Genomic DNA, 20,848 nt, shown 5'->3' on the forward strand with positions numbered 1-20,848 from the left:
AGAGGCAGGTGTTAGTCATTGTCTCTGATTGGGAACCATATTTAGGTAGCCTGGGTTTCACTGTGTGTTTGTGGGTGATTGTTCCTGTCTCTGTGTTTTGCACCAGATAGGGCTGTTTTAGGTTTTCGCACGTTTGTTGTTTTGTTAGTTTATTTGTGTACAGTTTCTTTATTAAAGTACAATGAATAACAACCACGCTGCATTTTGGTCCGCCTCTACTTCACCTAAAGAAAGCCGTTACACATTCTTGTTGTCAGTGTTGGTTGGTGAAGAGGAGGCTTTTCTATTGTCTTTTTTTACATTTTCTTCAGATGGGGTAGAGGTTAAAAAAAAAGAGTCAAAGAAATATGTACTAAGATAACCCCAACCCATTCCCCCCTCAGTCCCCATCCACCCACCTGCATCCTCCCCACCCGGAAACCATATTATAATATTAAATGTTTTCACAGCAGTGCTGCCTGCCAGCAGTGATCTTCTCTGAGTGATTCAGAGATGCAAGGGGCTATCATTGTTAAGTAACATAATAGATGCAAAGCATTTAATATTTTAATTCATATGCACTTTGAAACTGCAGGGCACTCCCTCATCTTATGGAGGAATGTGTCTACCTGATTTACGGGACACAGTGAACAGTTGGGAGTTGGGGACAATCTCCTCATAAAACATTTCCTTGGTGTTATGTACAGTCTGTGAACAAACTGAAAATGAATAAATTGATGGTTCGGATTATGAGATGACAAGGTCATATTTTTCCATATTCTGTTCCATTTGAAGAGTTGTTCAGATTCAATCCGATCTGTGGACATTACTTTTTTAATGGCTAGCTCAGAATATGAACTTTCCAAAGGTTGTTTATATATTAAAGAGATCAGTCCTTTTGGGAGCCCAGATAATGTTTTTATAAATCCCGTCATTGGATGGTTCGGTAGTTGGGTTTCCCAAACATTGTTGCAAGCAGCATAGTCAAAGTCACCAACACTCTGGATAACATGAAAATAGTCTAACCAGCTCTTCTAGGGCGAGTAAAATGGTCAGAATGAGGTGTTCTCTCATTTGTGTCTGGAAGTAGCTGGCAAGTTGGCCAACGTTAGTCATTTAGCTTGGGTGCTTGACTGCCGTTGTGAGGTCAGAACGCTCTGATCAACCCTACTCCTCGGCCAGAGCGTCCAGTGTGCACTCGGAACACTCTTAGAGCGAAATGCTCTGAATTTACGAACACCCAGAGCGCACTCTGAGCGCTCTCTGGCACTCCAGAGTGAATTTTCGAACTCACCCATAGACAAAAGGAGTTGCCTGGTAATGTGTATCTTTCAAATCTTGGAATGTTCTCAAACCATCACAGTCCATGATATTGGTAAGAGTACAGATTACACATTTGGACCATTGGAGGGATGTGAAAGATCCAGATCACAAGGCATTATTGTGAAATATTGGAGTATGGGCATACAATTTTGATACCCAGTTGCAATGATTGAAGATTTTGCGCCAAATTGTGCAAGCAAAAATTGTTCCAAAGCATAGTTTACATTATTTAAGGGATATATCAGTGAAGAACACCTCTTCCATGGCAATATGAGACACCGTGTTTCTCTCTACACTGAGCCAGGGGGCAGAATAATCATGTCTAAACCAATTTAGAACGGGACGGAATGCTAGTGACTGGAAATACGATTTAACGTTTGATACAGATAGTCCTCCCACGTCTTTCCCTCTTTGCAAATTCCAGTAGCCAGAAGGGGGAGCTATGGGACGCAGTGAGCTACAGCGAAACATGTTTTACTCATCAATCTACACACAATACCCCATAATAGTTTTTAGAAACGTTTGCAAATGTATTAAAAAAACAGAAATAGCTTAATTACATAAGTATTCAGACCCTCTGCTATGACACTCGAAATTAAGCTCAGATGCATCCTGTTTCAAGTCATCATCCTTGAGATGTTTCTACAACTTGATTGGATTCCACCTGTGGTCAATTGATTGGACATGATTTGGAAAGGCACACACCAGTCTATATAATGTCCCACAGTTGACAATGCATGTCAGAGCAAAAACCAAGCCATGAAGTCGAAAAGGAATTGTCCATAGAGCTCCGAGACAGGATTGTTTCGAGGCACAGATCTGGGGAAGGGTAGCAACAAATGTTTGGAACCACTAAGACTCTTCTTAGAGCTGGCAGACTGACCAAACTGAGCAATTAGGGAGGTGACCAAGAACCTGATGCTCACGCTGACAGAGCTCCTCTCTGGAAATGGGACAACCTTCCAGAAGGACAACTGTCTCTCCAGCACTCCACCAATCAGGCCTTTATGGTAGAGTGGCCAGATGGAAGCCACTCCCCAGTAAAAGTCACATGACAGCCCACTTGGAGTATGCCAAAAGGCACCTAAAGCCTCTCAGGTCATGAGAAACAAGATTCTCTGGTTTGATGAAACCAAGATTGAACTCTTTGGCCTGATTTCCAAGTGTCACGTCTGGAGGAAACCTGGCACCATTCCTACAGTGAAGCATGGTGGTGGCAGCATCATGCTGTGGGGATGTTTTTCAGCAGCAGGGACTGGGAGCAAAATCAGGATCAAGGGAAAGATGAACGGGGCAAAGTACAGAGAGATCCTTGATGAAAATCTGCTCCAGAGTGCTCAGAATCTCAAACTAGGGTGAAGGTTCACCTTCTAACAGGACAACGACCCTAAGCACAGAGCCAAGACAATGCAGGAGTGGCTTTGGGACAAGTCTCAATATCCTTGAGTGGCCCAGCCAGATACCGGACTTGAACCCGATGTAACATCTTTGGAGAGACCTGAAAATAGCTGTGCAGCGACGCTCCCCATCCAACCTGACAGAGCTTGTGGGGATCTGCAGAGAAGATCTACCCTTACACATAATGGTCTACCCTCACACATTACAAGGGGGTAGGATGCCGCTCCTTTGATATTCATGGAGGTTCACTCATGACTAGCACATAAAAATACCAGACAGCCAGTCAAAAACGTGGGCCATGAGAAACAAGCTAGTGTCGCAGAGGAAATAAATCACAGCTGAACTGTGGCGGAATTCTTGAAGTGACGCTTTTTACTCTTTGACATACCCTCTGTGTCTGTCATTCTCAATGCTAGGAACCCAATACTCCTCTGGTTTTGAGAGTGTTTAAATCAAAATAACCTCTCAGAGACTAATGCTTTACTGACAAAGTAGATTGTGTATGTGTTAAAAAATACTGATTTAGGATCTCAGCTCTCCCCACCACAATCCTAACCTTCATAATTATTAGAGTAGATATGAGAGATAATTATTAGAGTGCATTGTTTTTGGGAGTATAAAAGCGCATGAACAGAAGGACAATACAATGTCTACATTTTCATTTCTTCTAACATTTTGTTGTTGTTTCTCCACCTCTGTCTTTACAGCTCCTGTCAGGAACATCATCTGCAGTGGTTCCCAGGTTGGCCCACTGTCTGTGGACTGAACAGACACCATGAAGGGTCTATCAAGCAGCCGCAGCCACCACCATTTGGTAACCTGTGACCCTGGTTCCTATGATGCCCTAGGCCATGGCCACCACCCTGACCGCAAGCCCTACCTGATCAACCAGATGGACATGCCCATGTCCCACCCCTCTGACCACGCCTACTACACCCAGGTCCAGAGCCAGCATAACCAGAAGAACCACACTGCCTTCCCCTCAGACAGTAGTGTGGTGCCCTATGGGACCTTCCCCAGACGACACTACAGCAGCTCACACCACGAGCTGAAGGATCGGGTGGGGATGGATGAGTGTGCTGTGGTGCCCTATGGTGTGGGTGTTGGTGTGGGTAACATGCTTCCCAACAAGGGCGTCAACATCCGCCTGCCAGTCAACTTGCTGGACCAGTTTGAGAGGCAGCCATCATTCACCCGGGATGGCTACCACACGCTGCAGTACAAGAGGACGGCACTGGAGCAGCGCAACGACAGCCCCGGACGCATCCGCCACCTGGTCCACTCCGTCCAGAAACTCTTCGCAAAGTCCCACTCCTTGGAGGGGCCAAACTCCAAGCAGGGAAGCATCAATGGCAGCAGGAACAGCCCCGAGAGCGAGACGCCCCCCACGCAGAAGCACCGCAAACGTAGCAAGAGCAGGGAGCGCTGCAAGTCAGCTGAGCCCAAGCACAGGAGCCCCACCTCGGGGTACTGGAGCTCAGACGACATGCTGGATGACCGAGACGTCTGTCACAGCCTGTTGCACAGCCCCACTGGAGTCATGACCATGGGCCGCCACCCGGACAAGTCCCAGTCGCAGTACTTTATGGAGGCCTACAACACCATCAGTGAACACGCCCTGAAAACGTCGCGCAGTAATAACGACGTAGTAAAACACACCTGTGTCCCCTCCCATATCCCCATAAGCATGGACGCCCAGCTCATGAAGAAGAGTTTGTGGTCGTCCAGTCTAACGGTGAGCAGGGCTCGCCAAGTCTACCAGAAGGCCTCAGTAAATTTAGATCATAAAGCGCTAGTGAAATCTGAGGCTTGTCAGCAGGAGCGCTCATGCCAGTTCTTGCAGGTATGCAATTCTTTAAATTCACCCCTAAACCCAAACCCCCCTTGCCCACCTACCTACCCCACTGGAGAGGACCTACCCCCTCTCCACTTTCATTTGATTTGAAGAGAGAAGTAAGTGCAAACCAGTAGTGGCCTTACTTCCTTTAGTAGGCTTTTTTCTTTTAAACCCATCAGTGACTGGCATTATTTCCTGTTTATAAACCTCTTAATTTCATAGATTTCCCAGTTTTTGGGTTCTTTAATTATTACCTAATAATTTTGTGTGTGTGTGTGTGTGTGTGTGTGTGTGTGTGTGTGTGTGTGTGTGTGTGTGTGTGTGTGTGTGTGTGTGTGTGTGTGTGTGTGTGTGTGTGTGTGTGTGTGTGTGTGTGTGTGTGTGAGCATGCGTGTGTACTGTGTGAATATTCTCCGGAAGTTGTACACAAAGATTACATTGCCAAAACCATCACCTGTGAAATTCCACTCACGAGACACAGTTTGCACAACAAGAGCACAAATAGCACATCTCTAAATGGATCTAAGCACTCAATTTCAACTCAGTTTATTTGCAGAAATATCCCAATACTGATTATGAATTATTATGTTAATGTAAATGTTGTTCTCAACAATAGTTCATCTCCTCTCTTTCTCACAATCACTTGTCCTACACTGAATGTATATTCTAATCACTGAATATCATAATGTATACCAGACATGTAGGAGTGGTTTTATGTATGATAGGCTAATAGAAGACATTGAGACACAGTCAGCAACACTGTGAACCAGCACATTAGTGGATGTTTCCCATGTACTCCTTCATGTCCTGCAACAGGTGAAGGATCTTAATTTGATTACCCTGTTGCAGAAGAACATTCCTGCGATGCAGGATATTTGAAACTTGTAGTGTATTTGAGGTTTAAACAGGCTTCTGAAGTTAGTCATTTCCACTGTGAAATTTCAGACATGATTTTCCCTTACGAAAAATCTATCAACCACTAAAAAAATGACCATTAATTATAATCCACATAATAATTCACATTTTCTTCTGTAGCAAACAGGTTCAAATTAAGATCCTGTATCTCTTTCTGCCGTATATAGTAACTCTGTTACCATAGAAACACCCACCAACAATAATGACAGGATTGATTCGAAAGTTGGGATAGGATAGTGGTAGCTGTGTTATTAGTACAAATGGAGACCAATTACCTATATGTCTGTGAGTCGAGTGCCATGTGAGGAAAGATGGCAAAGATTTTATGCAGCTTTTTGAAATTATGTTTAAAAAAATATATACATAAATAAAACTGGAGCCAAGCATTTTGATTTCTCAAATCTCAGATCTAAACTTCTAAATTAGTGTAGTTATTAGGGATGTTGTGTTGTGAGTAGACTTGTTATGTATTTTAAAGTATTATTGATACTGTATTGTGTACATGAATATCCAACAGGGAAGACCCCAGTGACAAATACACATGCACAGTACCCAATTACTTAGCCAGGCATCACAACATTTAGATCTCCACATATTCAGCTCCACACTGTGTACAGTGAACGGTTAGCTGCAGTAAATAAAAATAACCGAAGCTGTTATAGGGGAGTTGTCACAACAACAAAGTGCTGAACACATAAAGTACGGTATTTAAGATACAGCACATGATAGTTCTGTGTGAACTTGTGAAGATAGGCCTATTTCTGTGGCGAGCATGTTATACTGTCTTCTACAGATGTAGGATCTTCATTTGAGACAGTTTTCTACAGCAGGAAAATATTCCTGCAGCAACAGGAAAGGTGAATTATTATGTGGATTATAATTCATGAAAAGTTTGTGGTCATATGCACATGCTTAAAAACATAGGTGTTGGGCAAATAAATAATACTAGTAAAGAGAAGGAAGGCCCGCTGTTACGATCTTTGATGGAAGGATCGGACCAAGGTGCGGCGTGGTAGGCTTACGTCTTACTTTATTCAATGAACACCGAAAAAGAAAAAAAAATACAAACGAAACGTAAAGTTTAGTAGGGCTAAACAGCACAGTACCAAAACAAAATCCCACAAACTACAGGTGGGAAATAGCTGACTAAGTATGATCCCCAATCAGAGACAACGATAGACAGCTGCCTCTGATTGGGAACCATACCTGACCAACAAAGAAATAGAAGACATAGATTGCCCACCCTAGTCACACCCTGACCTAACCAAATAGAGAATTCAATGGATCTCTAAGGTCAGGGCGTGACACCCGCACACTGTTTATGCTCCCAATTCACCACTTTATTGACAATGTTTAGAACCGAAACGGATCTTCATCAGGTCAAATCCCCCCTCACATGACCGTTACACACATGATGCATGGTGGGTATGGAAACAATTCAAATCACTTTGAGCATCGTCAGTCATAATTAATCACAGAGGTACATACGGTCATTAGGGATTATATACAAATCGGTCCAAGTTAAAAACCTAGGCAGCAGTAAAAAAGATTACGTTGGAAACTGTTGGAATACCCGCCTAGGGGTGGAGATACTGATCATCTATTACTGAGAAGAGAATTGTATTGGATTCACCATTTGTCTGCCATGTCTCCAAAAGGTCTCAACCAAGAGTTTGATATCAGACCATTTGTTACGTGAATATGTTGATTTGTCCTGCCATCCAGGACTCCACTTGGTCATTTTGTATATTTGTATATATTAGATCTTCTGTAATTACTACATGTGCCCATCTCATTGATATCAAATTATTAGAGTTGTTTTTGAAATAGGTCAGTGTAATTCTATCAATAGCCACCATGCGTCCTGCGCGTAATGGTCATATGGGCAGGTATTCCATATGTTTCCAACGTAATCTTTTTTATTTTTGCTTAGATTTAAAGTTGGACCTGTATGTATGTATGTATGTATGTATGTATGTATGTATGTATGTATGTATGTATGTATGTATGTATGTATGTATGTATGTATGTATGTATGTATGTATGTATGTATGTATGTATGTATGTATGTATGTATGTATGTATGTATGTAGGTAGGTAGGTAGGTAGGTAGGTAGGTAGGTAGGTAGGTAGGTAGGTAGGTAGGTAGGTAGGTAGGTAGGTAGGTAGGTAGGTAGGTAGGTAGGTATTGTATGTTATGTATGTTATGTAGTTAGGTAGGTAGGTAGGTAGGTAGGTAGGTAGGTAGGTAGGTAGGTAGGTAGGTAGGTAGGTAGGTAGGTAGGTAGGTAGGTAGGTAGGTAGGTAGGTAGGTAGGTAGGTAGGTAGGTAGGTAGGTAGGTAGGTAGGTAGGTAGGTAGGTAGGTAGGTATTGTATGTTATGTATGTTAGGTAGTTAGGTAGGTAGGTAGGTAGGTAGGTAGGTAGGTAGGTAGGTAGGTAGGTAGGTAGGTAGGTAGGTAGGTAGGTAGGTAGGTAGGTAGGTAGGTATGGTATGTATGTATGTATGTAATCCTTTATGTGATTGACTATGTGCAAAAGTAAATTGTTTCCACACCCACCATGTGTCATGTTCATAATGGTCATGTGAGGTGAAATGTGTATATTTTGGGATGTGAGTGCTCAGTCTGTTTGACCGGACGAAGATCCGTTTCGGATCAAAACGTTATCAATAGTGCAGTCAATTGGGAGCATAAACAGTGTGCAGGCCTTCCTGTTCTTTACGATTATAATTAATGGACATTTTTCTAGGGGTTGATGCATTTTTATTTAAGGAAAATCAAGTCTGAAATTTCAAAGTGGAAATTACAGAAGCCTTTTTAACCCTTTACAGTTGTGTGATTTGGGCTTATTGGGCTTATTGGAGAAGAAATATGGAACGTCTATGCATAAGGGAACAGTTTGGAGATTATGGGAAAATTATTAGATAAATACTGAATCCAAAACTTAAAATACACTGTTGATTTTAGGTGCATTTTACATTTACTGTACTTTTTGCTGCATTTGTTGTTAACGAAATCTGAAAATACTCTGGATTCATTCAGTAACATGATGAGAATATTATTAAGGTGCAACATAACACCAAAAAATGTAAAGCGTTTGAGTGAAAGGTCTAACTGGTGTTGCCAAGGGGCCACATACCTCTTCAAAGAAATTGAAATGCACTTTTATGACTCAAAGGAGAGTCTTCAGCTATTAGGTGCTTTTTGAGCTCTCCTACCTGTGCAGTTGAGGAACTACAGATATCAAACTTGTAGTTGTTTTGTTTGAAACACAGCCCTGCATCCCCGCATCTACACAATTACTGTTGTTGTTTTACACAATCCAAAAACGGTCCATTATAAATCACAATCTGGGTAAGGTGGGCATCATTTGAAAGCTTGTTCTATTGACTAGCTAAAATATAAAATTTGATCTTACAGTGTTGGGATTTCACTAGGCAATTCAGTGAAGCAGGTCTTAATTTTAGTGCGCGTTGAATGGCGGCATGAGTGCATTCAGATGTATGCACTGCAGCACATTTTCTTCAAAACGCAACACACATAGGCTCATTCTGGTCAGGGAAACCCAGGATGGAGCATCTTGTCATCTTGTAACTGTACATCAAACATAGTGATCATAAATGTTGACACTGTGTATGACATGAGTTTTATGATATGGAAATGTCTCATCTTTCAAAATACATTGAGTCCTCGTAATTTGCAGCATTTCCCTTACTCAGACAATAAAACATTTGCAAAATTTCCCCAATAACTGGAGGGGTGGGGGCAACTTCTTGTTGCGCGTGTTGCTCATGATCAGAATGGCTGTCAGTCAAAACCCATACAGTGCTGTGAAGCGGAGACCCTGTGCTCTGACATCAGGTAGAGCATTTTATTGTATAGCCACTGCGTTCTCATTTAAGCACTTATCAGTGTCCAAATCTGCTATTTTCAGCCCGTATACTGGAACGAGTGTAAAAGGCTACACCTCAAATACACTACAAGTTTTAAATTTCTCCTGCAACAGGGTGACCAAATTAAGATCTTACATCTGTAGTGTGTGGGCATGCAGCCGCTCAGCGGTAATAGAGTAACTCTGCCTCCACAGCCTCCTTTTATATTCAACCTGCTAATTTCTGCTCTGACGACAAAAGCCCTAGTAGCCTAGCCTGCCCAGCTCTTGCTGTCTCCTTAGTTACCAAGGCTCCTCTCCCTTTGCAGATTCATGTAATTACTAAGTCTTCGGAGGAGTGGGATTCTCTCTCCTCCAGCATCAACTTCGTCTCCAAAGTATTTTTGAATGCAATATGGTAACTTCCCAAATTGGGTATATCACTGGAAGATGAATAGATCTTCTCTGGTAACACGTTCTTTCACTGTTTCTGAATGAACCTTTTAGAGAAGGGGCACCATAATCCCTCTCTGTATGGACGTAGTAGTATTCCTATTAGTAGTATTCCTATCAACTATTATACAATAAAGAATAGTTTGGAAGTTCAGGTTGTGCTATTGCTTGTGCCCTAGTTTTACTCATTTGTTCAACACATATTTATGGATACCTCATTGTGTTTCTCCTTCAATCCATTATTTCCCTCACACCTATACAAAGTCTTAAAATACGTTGTTTCAGGCTAGCTCAAATGTTGTACCACCCCGATGATGTTGTTTGAGCTCTGATAGACACCCTAGTTCTTTGTGAACATCCTCTTGATAAGTCTATGTGTGCCCTTAGGAGGACACCACACTAGCGGATGCCCAGGTTGTCAGGAAGATGTTTTTAGTGTAATCATGTGAACTCATACCAGCCTCTTCCTTAATCACTTGTTTATTACCTTCAATGCTCAGTATGAGAGATAGAGAGAGGTAGGGGTCTGACTGTGCGTTGGATGTTGTTGTGACACTGCGTTGGCAGGACCGGACCAGGTAGATGTGGGTTCATGGCGCCATACAGTCATCCGTGGAGGTGCCTGATGCCCTGTTGTCACCTCCCCCGTCCCCACAGGTGCCACAGGACGAGTGGAGTGGCTTCTCGCCTCTGGGGGGTAAGGAGGATGACATCCCATGTCGACGCATGCGCAGCGGGAGCTATGTGAAGGCTATGGCCGAGGAAGAAGACAGCGAAGACTCGGAGGGAAGTCCAAAGCCATCGCCAAAGGTCCAGGCCCAAGGTCGACGGGCCAGCTATATCAAAGCCACCCAGCCATCACTGACTGAAATGACCACCTTAAAGTAAGACTCTACGCTATGACATTTTAAAGTGACTTTGACTTAATTTCATTATCATAGTTCTTATGATTTCACATTCTTTGGAGCATGGTGTGTACTTAAATGGCCCATTTACTGCAGTGGGGGAGAAGCATAGCATGAAGAAATCAGACAACCGTTTAGGATAAGGTCCTCCGACCCCCAGCTTTATTGGTACCGTTATATAGAGAGGTTGCTCGTAGCTTTCGGTATCACTCTGGCACATCTGGGACTTCCAGCTAGAATTTGTGAATTCATTAAAGCAGCATCCAATCCAGGAGACAGCCAAGCCCGGCACCTGTGCATTTTCCCCCGCATGCCGTTCCACTCAGTGAGTAACGATTATTAATGTTTGAAACACCAGGGGAATTGACTGGAAGATTCTCCTGAATGTAGATGAAGTGAGAAGCTATTTTAAAAATGAACGTTTCAGTTGAAAAAGTACAGTATATTCTAAGTTATATAATTATGCTCTTATCGGTTTATTATAATCTTCACAATGAACAAATATGTCAATCCCTAAGCATGGCAAGCATCTCTCAATTTAAATTTGAAAGGATCTTTGACAAAAGTTGAGCTAAAGGCACTAGGATTGTGAGAAAAGCTTCCCGAACCGTGACTGTGATCCGTGTTCTAAATCAGCTTGTATTTCTGTCTGAAGCTCTGCATGCCTCATGACCTTTGATAGTGTACTGTGCCTCTCCTGGTTCTGTTGTTCATGTTATGAACTCCACTAGGCGTCTGAAACCGTTTGGCAGGCACTAAGTGATCCTTAGATTACCACATCTGCTGCCCGATGGTTACTGTACTGTATGTGGGACATGCAGATGTACTACTGAACTTACTGTGGAGTAATGATGTGATCATCTACAGTGATAAATCACCTTCCCAGTCAATAAGAACAACATTGATTTATTACACAAAAAGGAATGCATTTAATGTTTTAGGAGATAGATCAGTGTAATAGTTTTACACTTTTGTTTCATTTTCTCTCTTTGACGCCAGCCTACAGTAGCTAATAGGCTCCATAGACTTTGCACTAACAGCAGGGATATGATTAGGTTCTCCCCAGAAACACACCAGGCCTGTCTCTGTCTCTAATTAAGTGCCCACACTGCTAGCGAAGGTATGCTGAGCCTGTGGACTTCTCTTTAAAAGTGCTGTACTCACAGATTGGAACTTCATTGCTGTGCTGTTTGAGATGAATTACAGGCAGAGGGTATGTGTCATCATTAATGATATATGCATTTTGATTCAGTTATCATATAGGCCCGTTTGGATTTTTTTATTATGGTGTTATGGTAATGTTTAATAGCAGTCAATATAATGTATGTGTCCCACATTTCTATGTGCATGTGTGTACATATTCTTGACATTTATCTGTCTTCGTTTACTGCTTGTTAGATAATATTGGAAACATATTGGTTTATTCCACACCAATGACATCATGCATAACCAAATTCCTTAACATCCCAACACTGAGGCAGCCGCAGCTCTTGCTTCGCCCTTCAAGCACTTCAGGTTCCATCTTCTTCCATTTCTTTTATTCTGGATGTAGTCGGAGTCCAGCTCCCAGCAAGCCTTCTGGGAGCTGGACTCCGACTACATCCAGAACAAAATAAATGGAAGAAGATGGAATTTCAGTAGGAGCTTCGGATCCAAAAGAACCATGCTGCAGCAGCAGTTTAGACATGGAGTTTAGACAGAGTTTCTCAGGGGCCAGCTCAACCCAACCCAGCACTGTCCTAGATGTCTATTCTGCGTGGCTTCCCTCACTGCTGCTGCTTAGCCGAGGTGTCTGTCAGCACGGCAGGCGAGAAAGATTTGCGTGGGCAGCCTTAAGTGAATTTAGCTGTTTCTCCTCAGCGCTGTGGTCGCTGGCTGGCCCGACCTGCTTTATGGGAGAATGCATAATGTATGATCCCTTATTGATGTCACTTGTTGAATCCACTTCAATCATTGTAGATGAAGGGTAGGAGACAGGTTAAAGAAGGATATTTAAGCCTTGGGACAACTGAGACATGGATGTTGTGCCATTTAGAGGGTGACTGGGCAAGACAAAAGACTTAACGGGGTACTGTAGTAGGTGCCAGGCGCACCAGTTTGAGTGTGGTTAAGAACTGCAACGCTGCTGGGTTTGTCACTCTCAACAGTTTCCCGTGGGTGTCAGGAATGGTCCACCACCCAAAGCACATCCAGCCACCTTGACACAACTGTTGGAATGCTCTATTGATTTAATGACATGAATTGTTGACCAGTTGAAGAAGGATTTTATTGAAATGAATAACACGATTAAAGACAAACGCACAACTCTACAAATAGCTGTTAATGATGATGGCATATTCAATGAACTGATGAAAACTAACCAAGCGCTCCAGGACAAGTTGTCTACAGAAATAAACTTAAAATCAAGTAATTTAACCAAGACAAAAAAGACAAGGCCGAGGATAGAGTCTACTTCTGGAGAAACCCTGACAGGGGAGGTCCTGCTCCTCCTCTCCATGGCAAGACGCAGGGGGGATGCCGCAGACTTCGATCCACCCCCGTCTGATCAACGCTCTACAACCAGCGCCTCATCGGCTTCCAGTGGTACTGTTGTGGTACTTTTTTATTCAACGAGAGACTGGACGGAAGGAAGGGCGGAGGAGGCCGCAGGCACGCGCATCGACGAGATGCCGCACCCGACGGGGTAAGAAGAAACGACTATCGGAGGCAGAGGAGACCGGTCACACGGTCCCAGAACCCACAGGACTGAGTGTCTTTAGTTTATCAAGCAAGATATTGAGCCCTGCCCATGTCTCTTTGCTTAATAAAGGGTTATATTTTGTGCCTACAACCCAGTGCAACGATTTTGATGTTAAGGTAGACAAGTTTTTTAGAAACATCCGTTTAAGGGAATACTTTAGCTCCCCTAATTCTGACACTTCCATTGAACCAGTAGGTTGCTCTCCTGCACATACTTTTAGAAGCATGCGTTATTTTATACCTCCAGCCAATCGCAAAAATATTCCACACGAGGGCAGTATTGAAGCTATGGAACATTTTCTTCTGCAACGTGACCCTAACGAACTACCTTCCAGTGACTGCATTATAACATTGGCTGAAATAGTACTCACACATAACTATTTCATGTTTCTAAATGATTTCTTTATTCAGACGAAGGGTACTGCTATGGGATCCCCCATGGCTCCTAACTATGCTAATTTGTATGTGGGTTACATGGAGAAACAGTCTATTTTCAATCCTCTCAACGGTGTTTTTCTTGCCTCACATCATTATTTGGAAACGGTATATTGATGATATTTTTGTTCTATGGAGGGGTGATGCAAAACAGCTCCAGGCGTTCCATGCTTTTCTTAACTCCTGTTCTGAGCATCTGAGATTTACTATGCAATCTGATACACGTCTAATCAGTTTTCTTGATCTTCTGATCTTGTGTGAAGATAATGTTCTATACACTGATCTTTATAGGAAGCCTGCTGATTGTAACAGTTTGTTGAGGGCTGATAGTTAGTTTGCCCTACAGCCAATTCTGTCAAATCAAAATAATTTGCAAAAAACAATCAGATTTCGACAGAAATATGGCTGAGACGCAAAGAATGTTCAAGGAGAGGGGCTACAAAAAATGATCAGATTAATATTGCCATTGAGAAATTTCTAAACAAAACGAGATATGACCTTTTTCAAGGTCAGTCTCGCAAAAAGACGCATTCTTGTGTTCTAACTACCCGCTATTCAAAGTGCTCTGAACAAATTAAGGAAATTGTTCACAAACATTGGCACATCCTAAAATCCGATGATAGTCTCGGTAATGTGTTTTCAGACCTTCCCTTGGTCGTATTCTCGCGGGGCAGAAATCTCAGAAACCAATTGGTACACTCTGATTTACCACCCCAAGATATTCCTGAACAACGTTTATTTGCGCCCCTACTGGATGGAAATTACAAATGTAATGGCTGTGCTCAATGCAATGGCACTTATAAATGTAGATCGTTCAAACACCCACAAACAGGGAAATCGATCCCAATAAAAGGTGTTATTACGTGCTCCACTAAGGCAGTTATTTATCTTATTTATCACCGTAGCACCTTGTGGTAAAAATGTTGTGGGTAAAACAAAGCGCAAATTAAAAGTACGTATCTCAGAGCACCGTAGCACCATTAGGTGTAAAAACTTTACTTACCCAGTTGCCGCCCACATCTTGGAGGCAGGCCACTCAATTTCGTCTCTTCATCACGATTTCATCTCCCTCCCTAGGAGAGGGGGTGACCTTGATAATTTATTGTTAAAACGAGAGGCTGCCTGGATCTTTAACTTAAAGACCCTTGCTCCCTTCGGTCTCAACGTAGACTTTGATCTGAAGTCATTCTTGTGATTATTGTGACTTTGCCATTGTAATTGTTTGGAAGCTTGTGTAGTCAAATGTATTTATGATCGTATGCTATCCATTTGTTGTTTGTATGCTGTTCTTTGTATGCCATTTTAATATTTGATAATTAACCAATGATATTAGGCCACTCTTGGCCATGATTACAGACACCTGTGTCTTTTGACACTACATAAACTAGTCATCCCGCAGTGTTTGTGATTATACCCTGATGAAGTCAGCTTGGCTGTCGAAACGTTGGTAATTACATTTGTGCATCTGAGCTCCTAGAGTGTGCGGTTCTCTGTTATTTTCAAGGAAGCATTGGAGTCGACGTGGGCCAGCATCCCTGTGGAATGCTTTTGACACCTTGTAGAGTCCATGCCCCGACAAATTGAGGCAAAGGGGGGTGCAAATGAATAATAGAGAGGTGTTTCTAATGTTTTTTACACTCAGTGTATAATGAATGCAAGGAGCAGAGTGGACAAACATGGAGTCAATGAATTAAGAGATCTTGTTGGACGTACTTTAAAAGAAAAAAGTTTTACCTTTATTTCACTAGGCAAGTCAGTTAAGAACAAATTCTTATTTTCAATGACTGCCTAGGAACAGTGGGTTAACTGCCTGTTCAGGGGCAGAACGACAGATTTGTACCTTGTCAGCTCAGAGATTTGAAGTTGCAACCTTTCGGTTACTAGTCCAACGCTCTAACCACTGGCCTACCCTGCCGCCCAACTTACCATAGTCAGCATTAAGGAAATCTGATGTGATTGTGCACTGAGGATGTACATCTTGTTGTGATCTATTTTCATCTGGTTTGTTTGTTTTTCCTCCCCAATTTCGATCTTGTTTTATCGCTGCAACTCCCTAACGGGCTCGGGATGCGAAGGTCGAGTCATGCGTCTCCCGAAATGTGACCTGCCAAACAGCGCTTCTTAACACCCGCCCACCTAACCCGGAAGCCAGCCACACCAATGTGTCGGAAGAAACACTGTTCAACTGATGACGAGGTCAGCCTGCAGGCCCCCAGCCCGCCACAAGGAGTCACTAGAATGCGATGAGCAAAGTAAATTCCCAAGTAAAGCCCCCCGAACCCAGGTCTGTGGTGACGCCTCTCGCACTGCAGTGCCTTAACCCGCTGCTCCACTCGGAAGGCCCTTGATTATGTTTTGATGGTGAAAATTAGACACAGTGTGTTATCGAACCAAAATAGACTATACCTCTCAATTGTAGTCTGAAAAAAGATTTGTATAATTTAATGTTCCAGTGTGATGATCCATGGAGCTATAATTGTGACTACTGTACAGCTTGGCAGTTCCCCAGGAACGTCTCTCTTTGATCTGTCCATCTGACATCACTACAGCTAACAGTACCATACCTTTGACTGATGGTCAGAGTGAAGTGGACTACAACTCACATGCATCACTAGATGATGATGACATGCTTATTTGTCATAAGAGCCCATGACATCAGAGAGTAGCCTGATACCAGATCTCAGTACAAAATGGCGCCGACAGAGAGGGTTACCTCGCTTCGAGTTCTTAGGAAGCTATGCAGTATTTTCTTTTTTTAAATGTATTACTTCTTACATTGTTACCCAAGGAAATCTTAAGTCTTATTACACACAGCTGGGAAGAACTATTGGATATAAGACAAACGTCATCTTACCAACATTACAACCAGGAATATGACTTTCCCGAAGTGGATCCTCTGATCGGACCACCACCCAAGACAATGGATCTAATCCCAGTAGCCGATCCAAAACCACGGTGCCGCAGAAGGCAACAAGGTAGATGAAATTCGAGCAAGGCTTGGCTTGCAGAGAGACATCAAAGATTGTAACATTCTCTGTTTCACAGAAGCATGGCTCTCTCTGGATATGTTGTCAGAATCGGTTAAGCCACCGGGATTCTCCATGCATCCTGCCGACAGAGATAAACACCTCTCTGGGAAGAGGAAGGGCGGGGTGTATGCTTTATGATTAACGACTCATACAGGAATTCAAGTCCTTCTGCTCACATGACCTAGAATTCCTTACGATCAAATGCCAACCATTTTACCTACCAAGAGAATTCTCGTCATTTATAGTCACAGCTGTGTACATTCCCCCTCAAGCGAACACCAAGACGGCCCTCAAGGAAATTCACTGGACTCTATGTAAACTGGAAACTATATATCCAGAGGCTGAATTTATTGTAGCTGGGGATTTTAATAAAGCAAATTTGAGAACAAGGCTACCTAAATTCTATCAGCATATTGATTGCACGACACGCAGGGCTAATACTCTCGACCACTGCTACTCTAACCTCCGTGATGCATACAAGGCCCACCCCCGCCCTCCCTTTGGCAAATCTGACCATGACGCAATCTTGCTCATTCCGTGTTATAGCCAGAAACTCAAACAGGATGTAACAGTGAGAAGAACCATTCAACACTGGTCTAACCAATCGGAAGTCACGCTTCAAGATTGTTTTGGTTACACGGACTGGAATATGTTCCGGTCAATCCCAGAGAACAACATTGACCTATACGGTGACTCGGTGAGTGTGTTTATTAAGAAGTGCATTGGAGATGTTGTACCCACTGTGACTATTAAAACCTACCCTATCAGAAACCGTGGATGGATGGTGGGATTCGCGCAAAACTGAAAGCTCGATCCACTGCATTTAACTATGGAAAGATGACTGGAAATATGGCTGAATATAAGCAGTGTAGTTATTCCCTCCGCAAGGCAATCAAACAAGCAAACAGCAGAGGGAGTGTGTCGTCCCCCCCCCCCCGATCCACATCAAAAGGACCGCAGTGGAGAAGGTGGATCACAGCCTTGTACATCAACAGCACCACCCTCAACCGCAAGGCTCTCCAGAGGGTGGTGCGGTCTGCACAACTCATCACCGGGGGCAAAGTACCTGCCCTCCGTGACACCTACAGCACCCGATGTCACAGGAAGGCCAAAAAGATCATCAAGGACAACAACCACCCGAGCCACTGCCTGTTCACACCGCTTCCATCCAGAAGGCGAGGTCAGTACAGGTGCGTCAAAGCTGGGACCGAGAGAGTGAAAAACAGCTTCTATCTCAAGGCCATCAAACTGCTAAACTGCAATCACTAACTCAGAGCGGCTGCCGCCTACATTGAGACCCAATCACAGGACACTTTAATAAATGGATCACTAGTCACTTTAAACAAAGCTACTTTACATAATGGAACTTTAATAATGTTTACATATTTTACATTACTCATATCACATGTATATACTGTATTTTATACCATCTATTGCATCTTGCCTATGCCGCTCGGCCATCGTTCATCCATATATTACTATGTGCATATTCTCATTCACCCCTTTGGATTTGTGCGTTTTAGGTAGTTGTTGGGGAATTGTTCGATTACTTGTTAGATATTACTTGCCTGTCAGAACTAGAAGCACAAGCATTTCGCTACACTCGCATTAATATCTGCTAACCATGTGTCATGTTTTGTCATTGATTATCATGTCTTGTCCCTGTGCTTCCCCTTCTATTCGTTTCCCTCTGCTGGTCTTATTAGGTTCTTTCCCTCTTTCTATCCCTCTCTCTCCCCCTCCCTCTCTCACTCTCTCGCTCTCTCTTCTCTCTATCGTTCCGTTCCTGCTCCCAGCTGTTCCTATTCCCCTAATCATCATTTAGTCTTCCCACACCTGTTCCCGATCCTTTTCCCTGATTAGAGTCCCTATTTCTCTCCTTGTTTTCCGTTCCTGCCCTGTCGGATCCTTATCTATTGTTCACCGTGCTGTGTCTATGTATTGCCCTGTCGTGTCGTGTTTCCCTCAGATGCTGCGTGGTGAGCAGGTGTCTGAGTCTGCTAGGTTCAAGTGCCTTCCCGAGGCAACCTGCAGTTCTTGATCAAGTCTCCAGTCTGTTCTCGTCATTACGAGTAGTTTTATGCCTTTTTGTTTGTATAGTAACTTTACTGGATTAAAAACTCTGTTTTCGCCAAGTCACTTTTGGGTCCTCATTCACCTGCGTAACAGAAGGATCCGACCAAGGAATGGACCCAGCGACTACAGATGCTCGTAACACTGCCGTCGAGATCCAAGGAGCCATGCTCGGCAGACACGAGCAGGAATTGTCTGCTGCTCGCCATGCCGTGGAGAACCTGGCCGCTCAGGTTTCCGACCTCTCTGGACAGTTCCAGAGTCTTCGTCTCGTGCCACCTGTTACTTCCTGGCCTGCCGAGCCTCCGGAACCTAGGGTTAATAACCCACCTTGCTACTCCGGGCAGCCCACGGAGTGCCGCTCCTTTCTCACCCAGTGTGATATTGTGTTCTCTCTCCAACCCAACACATACTCTAGCGAGAGCTCGGGTTGCTTACGTCATTTCACTCCTTACTGGCCGGGCTCGAGAGTGGGGCACAGCTATCTGGGAGGCAAGGGCTGATTGTTCTAACAATTACCAGAACTTTAAAGAGGAGATGATTCGGGTTTTGACCGTTCAGTTTTTGGTAGGGAGGCTTCTAGGGCCCTGGCTTCCCTATGCCAAGGTGATCGATCCATAACGGATTACTCTATAGAGTTTCGCACTCTTGCTGCCTCTAGTGACTGGAACGAGCCGGCGCTGCTCGCTCGTTTTCTGGAGGGACTCCACGCAGTGGTCAAAGATGAGATTCTCTCTCGGGAGGTTCCTTCCAGTGTGGACTCTTTGATTGCTCTCGCCATCCGCATAGAACGACGGGTAGATCTTCGTCACCAAGCTCGTGGAAGAGAGCTCGCGTCAACGGTGTTTCCCTGCTCCGCATCGCAACCATCTCACCCCTCTGGCTCAGAGACTGAGCCCATGCAGCTGGGAGGTATTCGCATCTCGACCAAGGAGAGGGAACGGAGGATCACCAACCGCCTGTGCCTCTATTGCGGATTTGATGGACATTTTGTCAATTCATGTCCAGTAAAGGCCAGAGCTCATCAGTAAGCGGAGGGCTACTGGTGAGCGCTACTACTCAGGTCTCTTCATCTAGATCCTGTACTACTATGTCGGTCCATCTACGCTGGACCGGTTCGGGTGCTACATGCAGTGCCTTGATTGACTCTGGGGCTGAGGGTTGTTTCATGGACGAAGCATGGGCTCGGAAACATGACATTCCTTTCAGACAGTTAGACAAGCCTACGCCCATGTTTGCCTTAGATGGTAGTCATCTTCCCAGTATCAGATTTGAGACACTACCTTTAACTCTCACAGTATCTGGTAACCACAGTGAGACTATTTCTTTTTTGATTTTTCGTTCACCTTTTACACCTGTTGTTTTGGGTCATCCCTGGCTAGTATGTCATAATCCTTCTATTAATTGGTCTAGTAATTCTATCCTATCCTGGAACGTTTCTTGTCATGTGAAGTGTTTAATGTCTGCCATCCCTCCCATTTCTTCTGTCCCCACTTCTCAGGAGGAACCTGGCGATTTGACAGGAGTGCCGGAGGAATATCATGATCTGCGCACGGTCTTCAGTCGGTCCCGAGCCAACTCCCTTCCTCCTCACCGGTCGTATGATTGTAGTATTGATCTCCTTCCGGGGACCACTCCTCCTCGGGGTAGACTATACTCTCTGTCGGCTCCCGAACGTAAGGCTCTCGAGGATTATTTATCTGTGTCTCTTGACGCCGGTACCATAGTGCCTTCTTCCTCTCCGGCCGGGGCGGGGTTCTTTTTGTTAAGAAGAAGGACGGTACTCTGCGCCCCTGCGTGGATTATCGAGGGCTGAATGACATAACGGTTAAGAATCGTTATCCGCTTCCCCTTATGTCATCAGCCTTCGAGATTCTGCAGGGAGCCAG

General features: G+C 43.9%; 1 protein-coding gene across 4 annotated transcripts in view; it reads left to right on the forward strand.

Moving 5' to 3' along the window:
* The window catches only part of dlgap1a (discs, large (Drosophila) homolog-associated protein 1a), a 110,213-nt gene that overhangs the window by 63,484 nt on the left and 25,881 nt on the right, over nt 1–20,848 (forward strand). For 3 of the 4 annotated variants that reach the window (XM_046322468.1, XM_046322471.1, XM_046322472.1), the window contains exons 3-4: nt 3,408–4,543; nt 10,436–10,662. In XM_046322468.1, the coding sequence (XP_046178424.1) occupies nt 3,476–4,543; nt 10,436–10,662 (1,295 nt within the window). In that variant the 5' untranslated portion in view covers nt 3,408–3,475. The remainder of the gene's footprint in view (nt 1–3,407; nt 4,544–10,435; nt 10,663–20,848) is intronic. The other variant, XM_046322469.1, reaches the window with a different exon arrangement.

Source organism: Oncorhynchus gorbuscha, linkage group LG22, assembly GCF_021184085.1.
Source record: "Oncorhynchus gorbuscha isolate QuinsamMale2020 ecotype Even-year linkage group LG22, OgorEven_v1.0, whole genome shotgun sequence".
NCBI classification, from domain to species: Eukaryota; Metazoa; Chordata; class Actinopteri; order Salmoniformes; family Salmonidae; genus Oncorhynchus; species Oncorhynchus gorbuscha.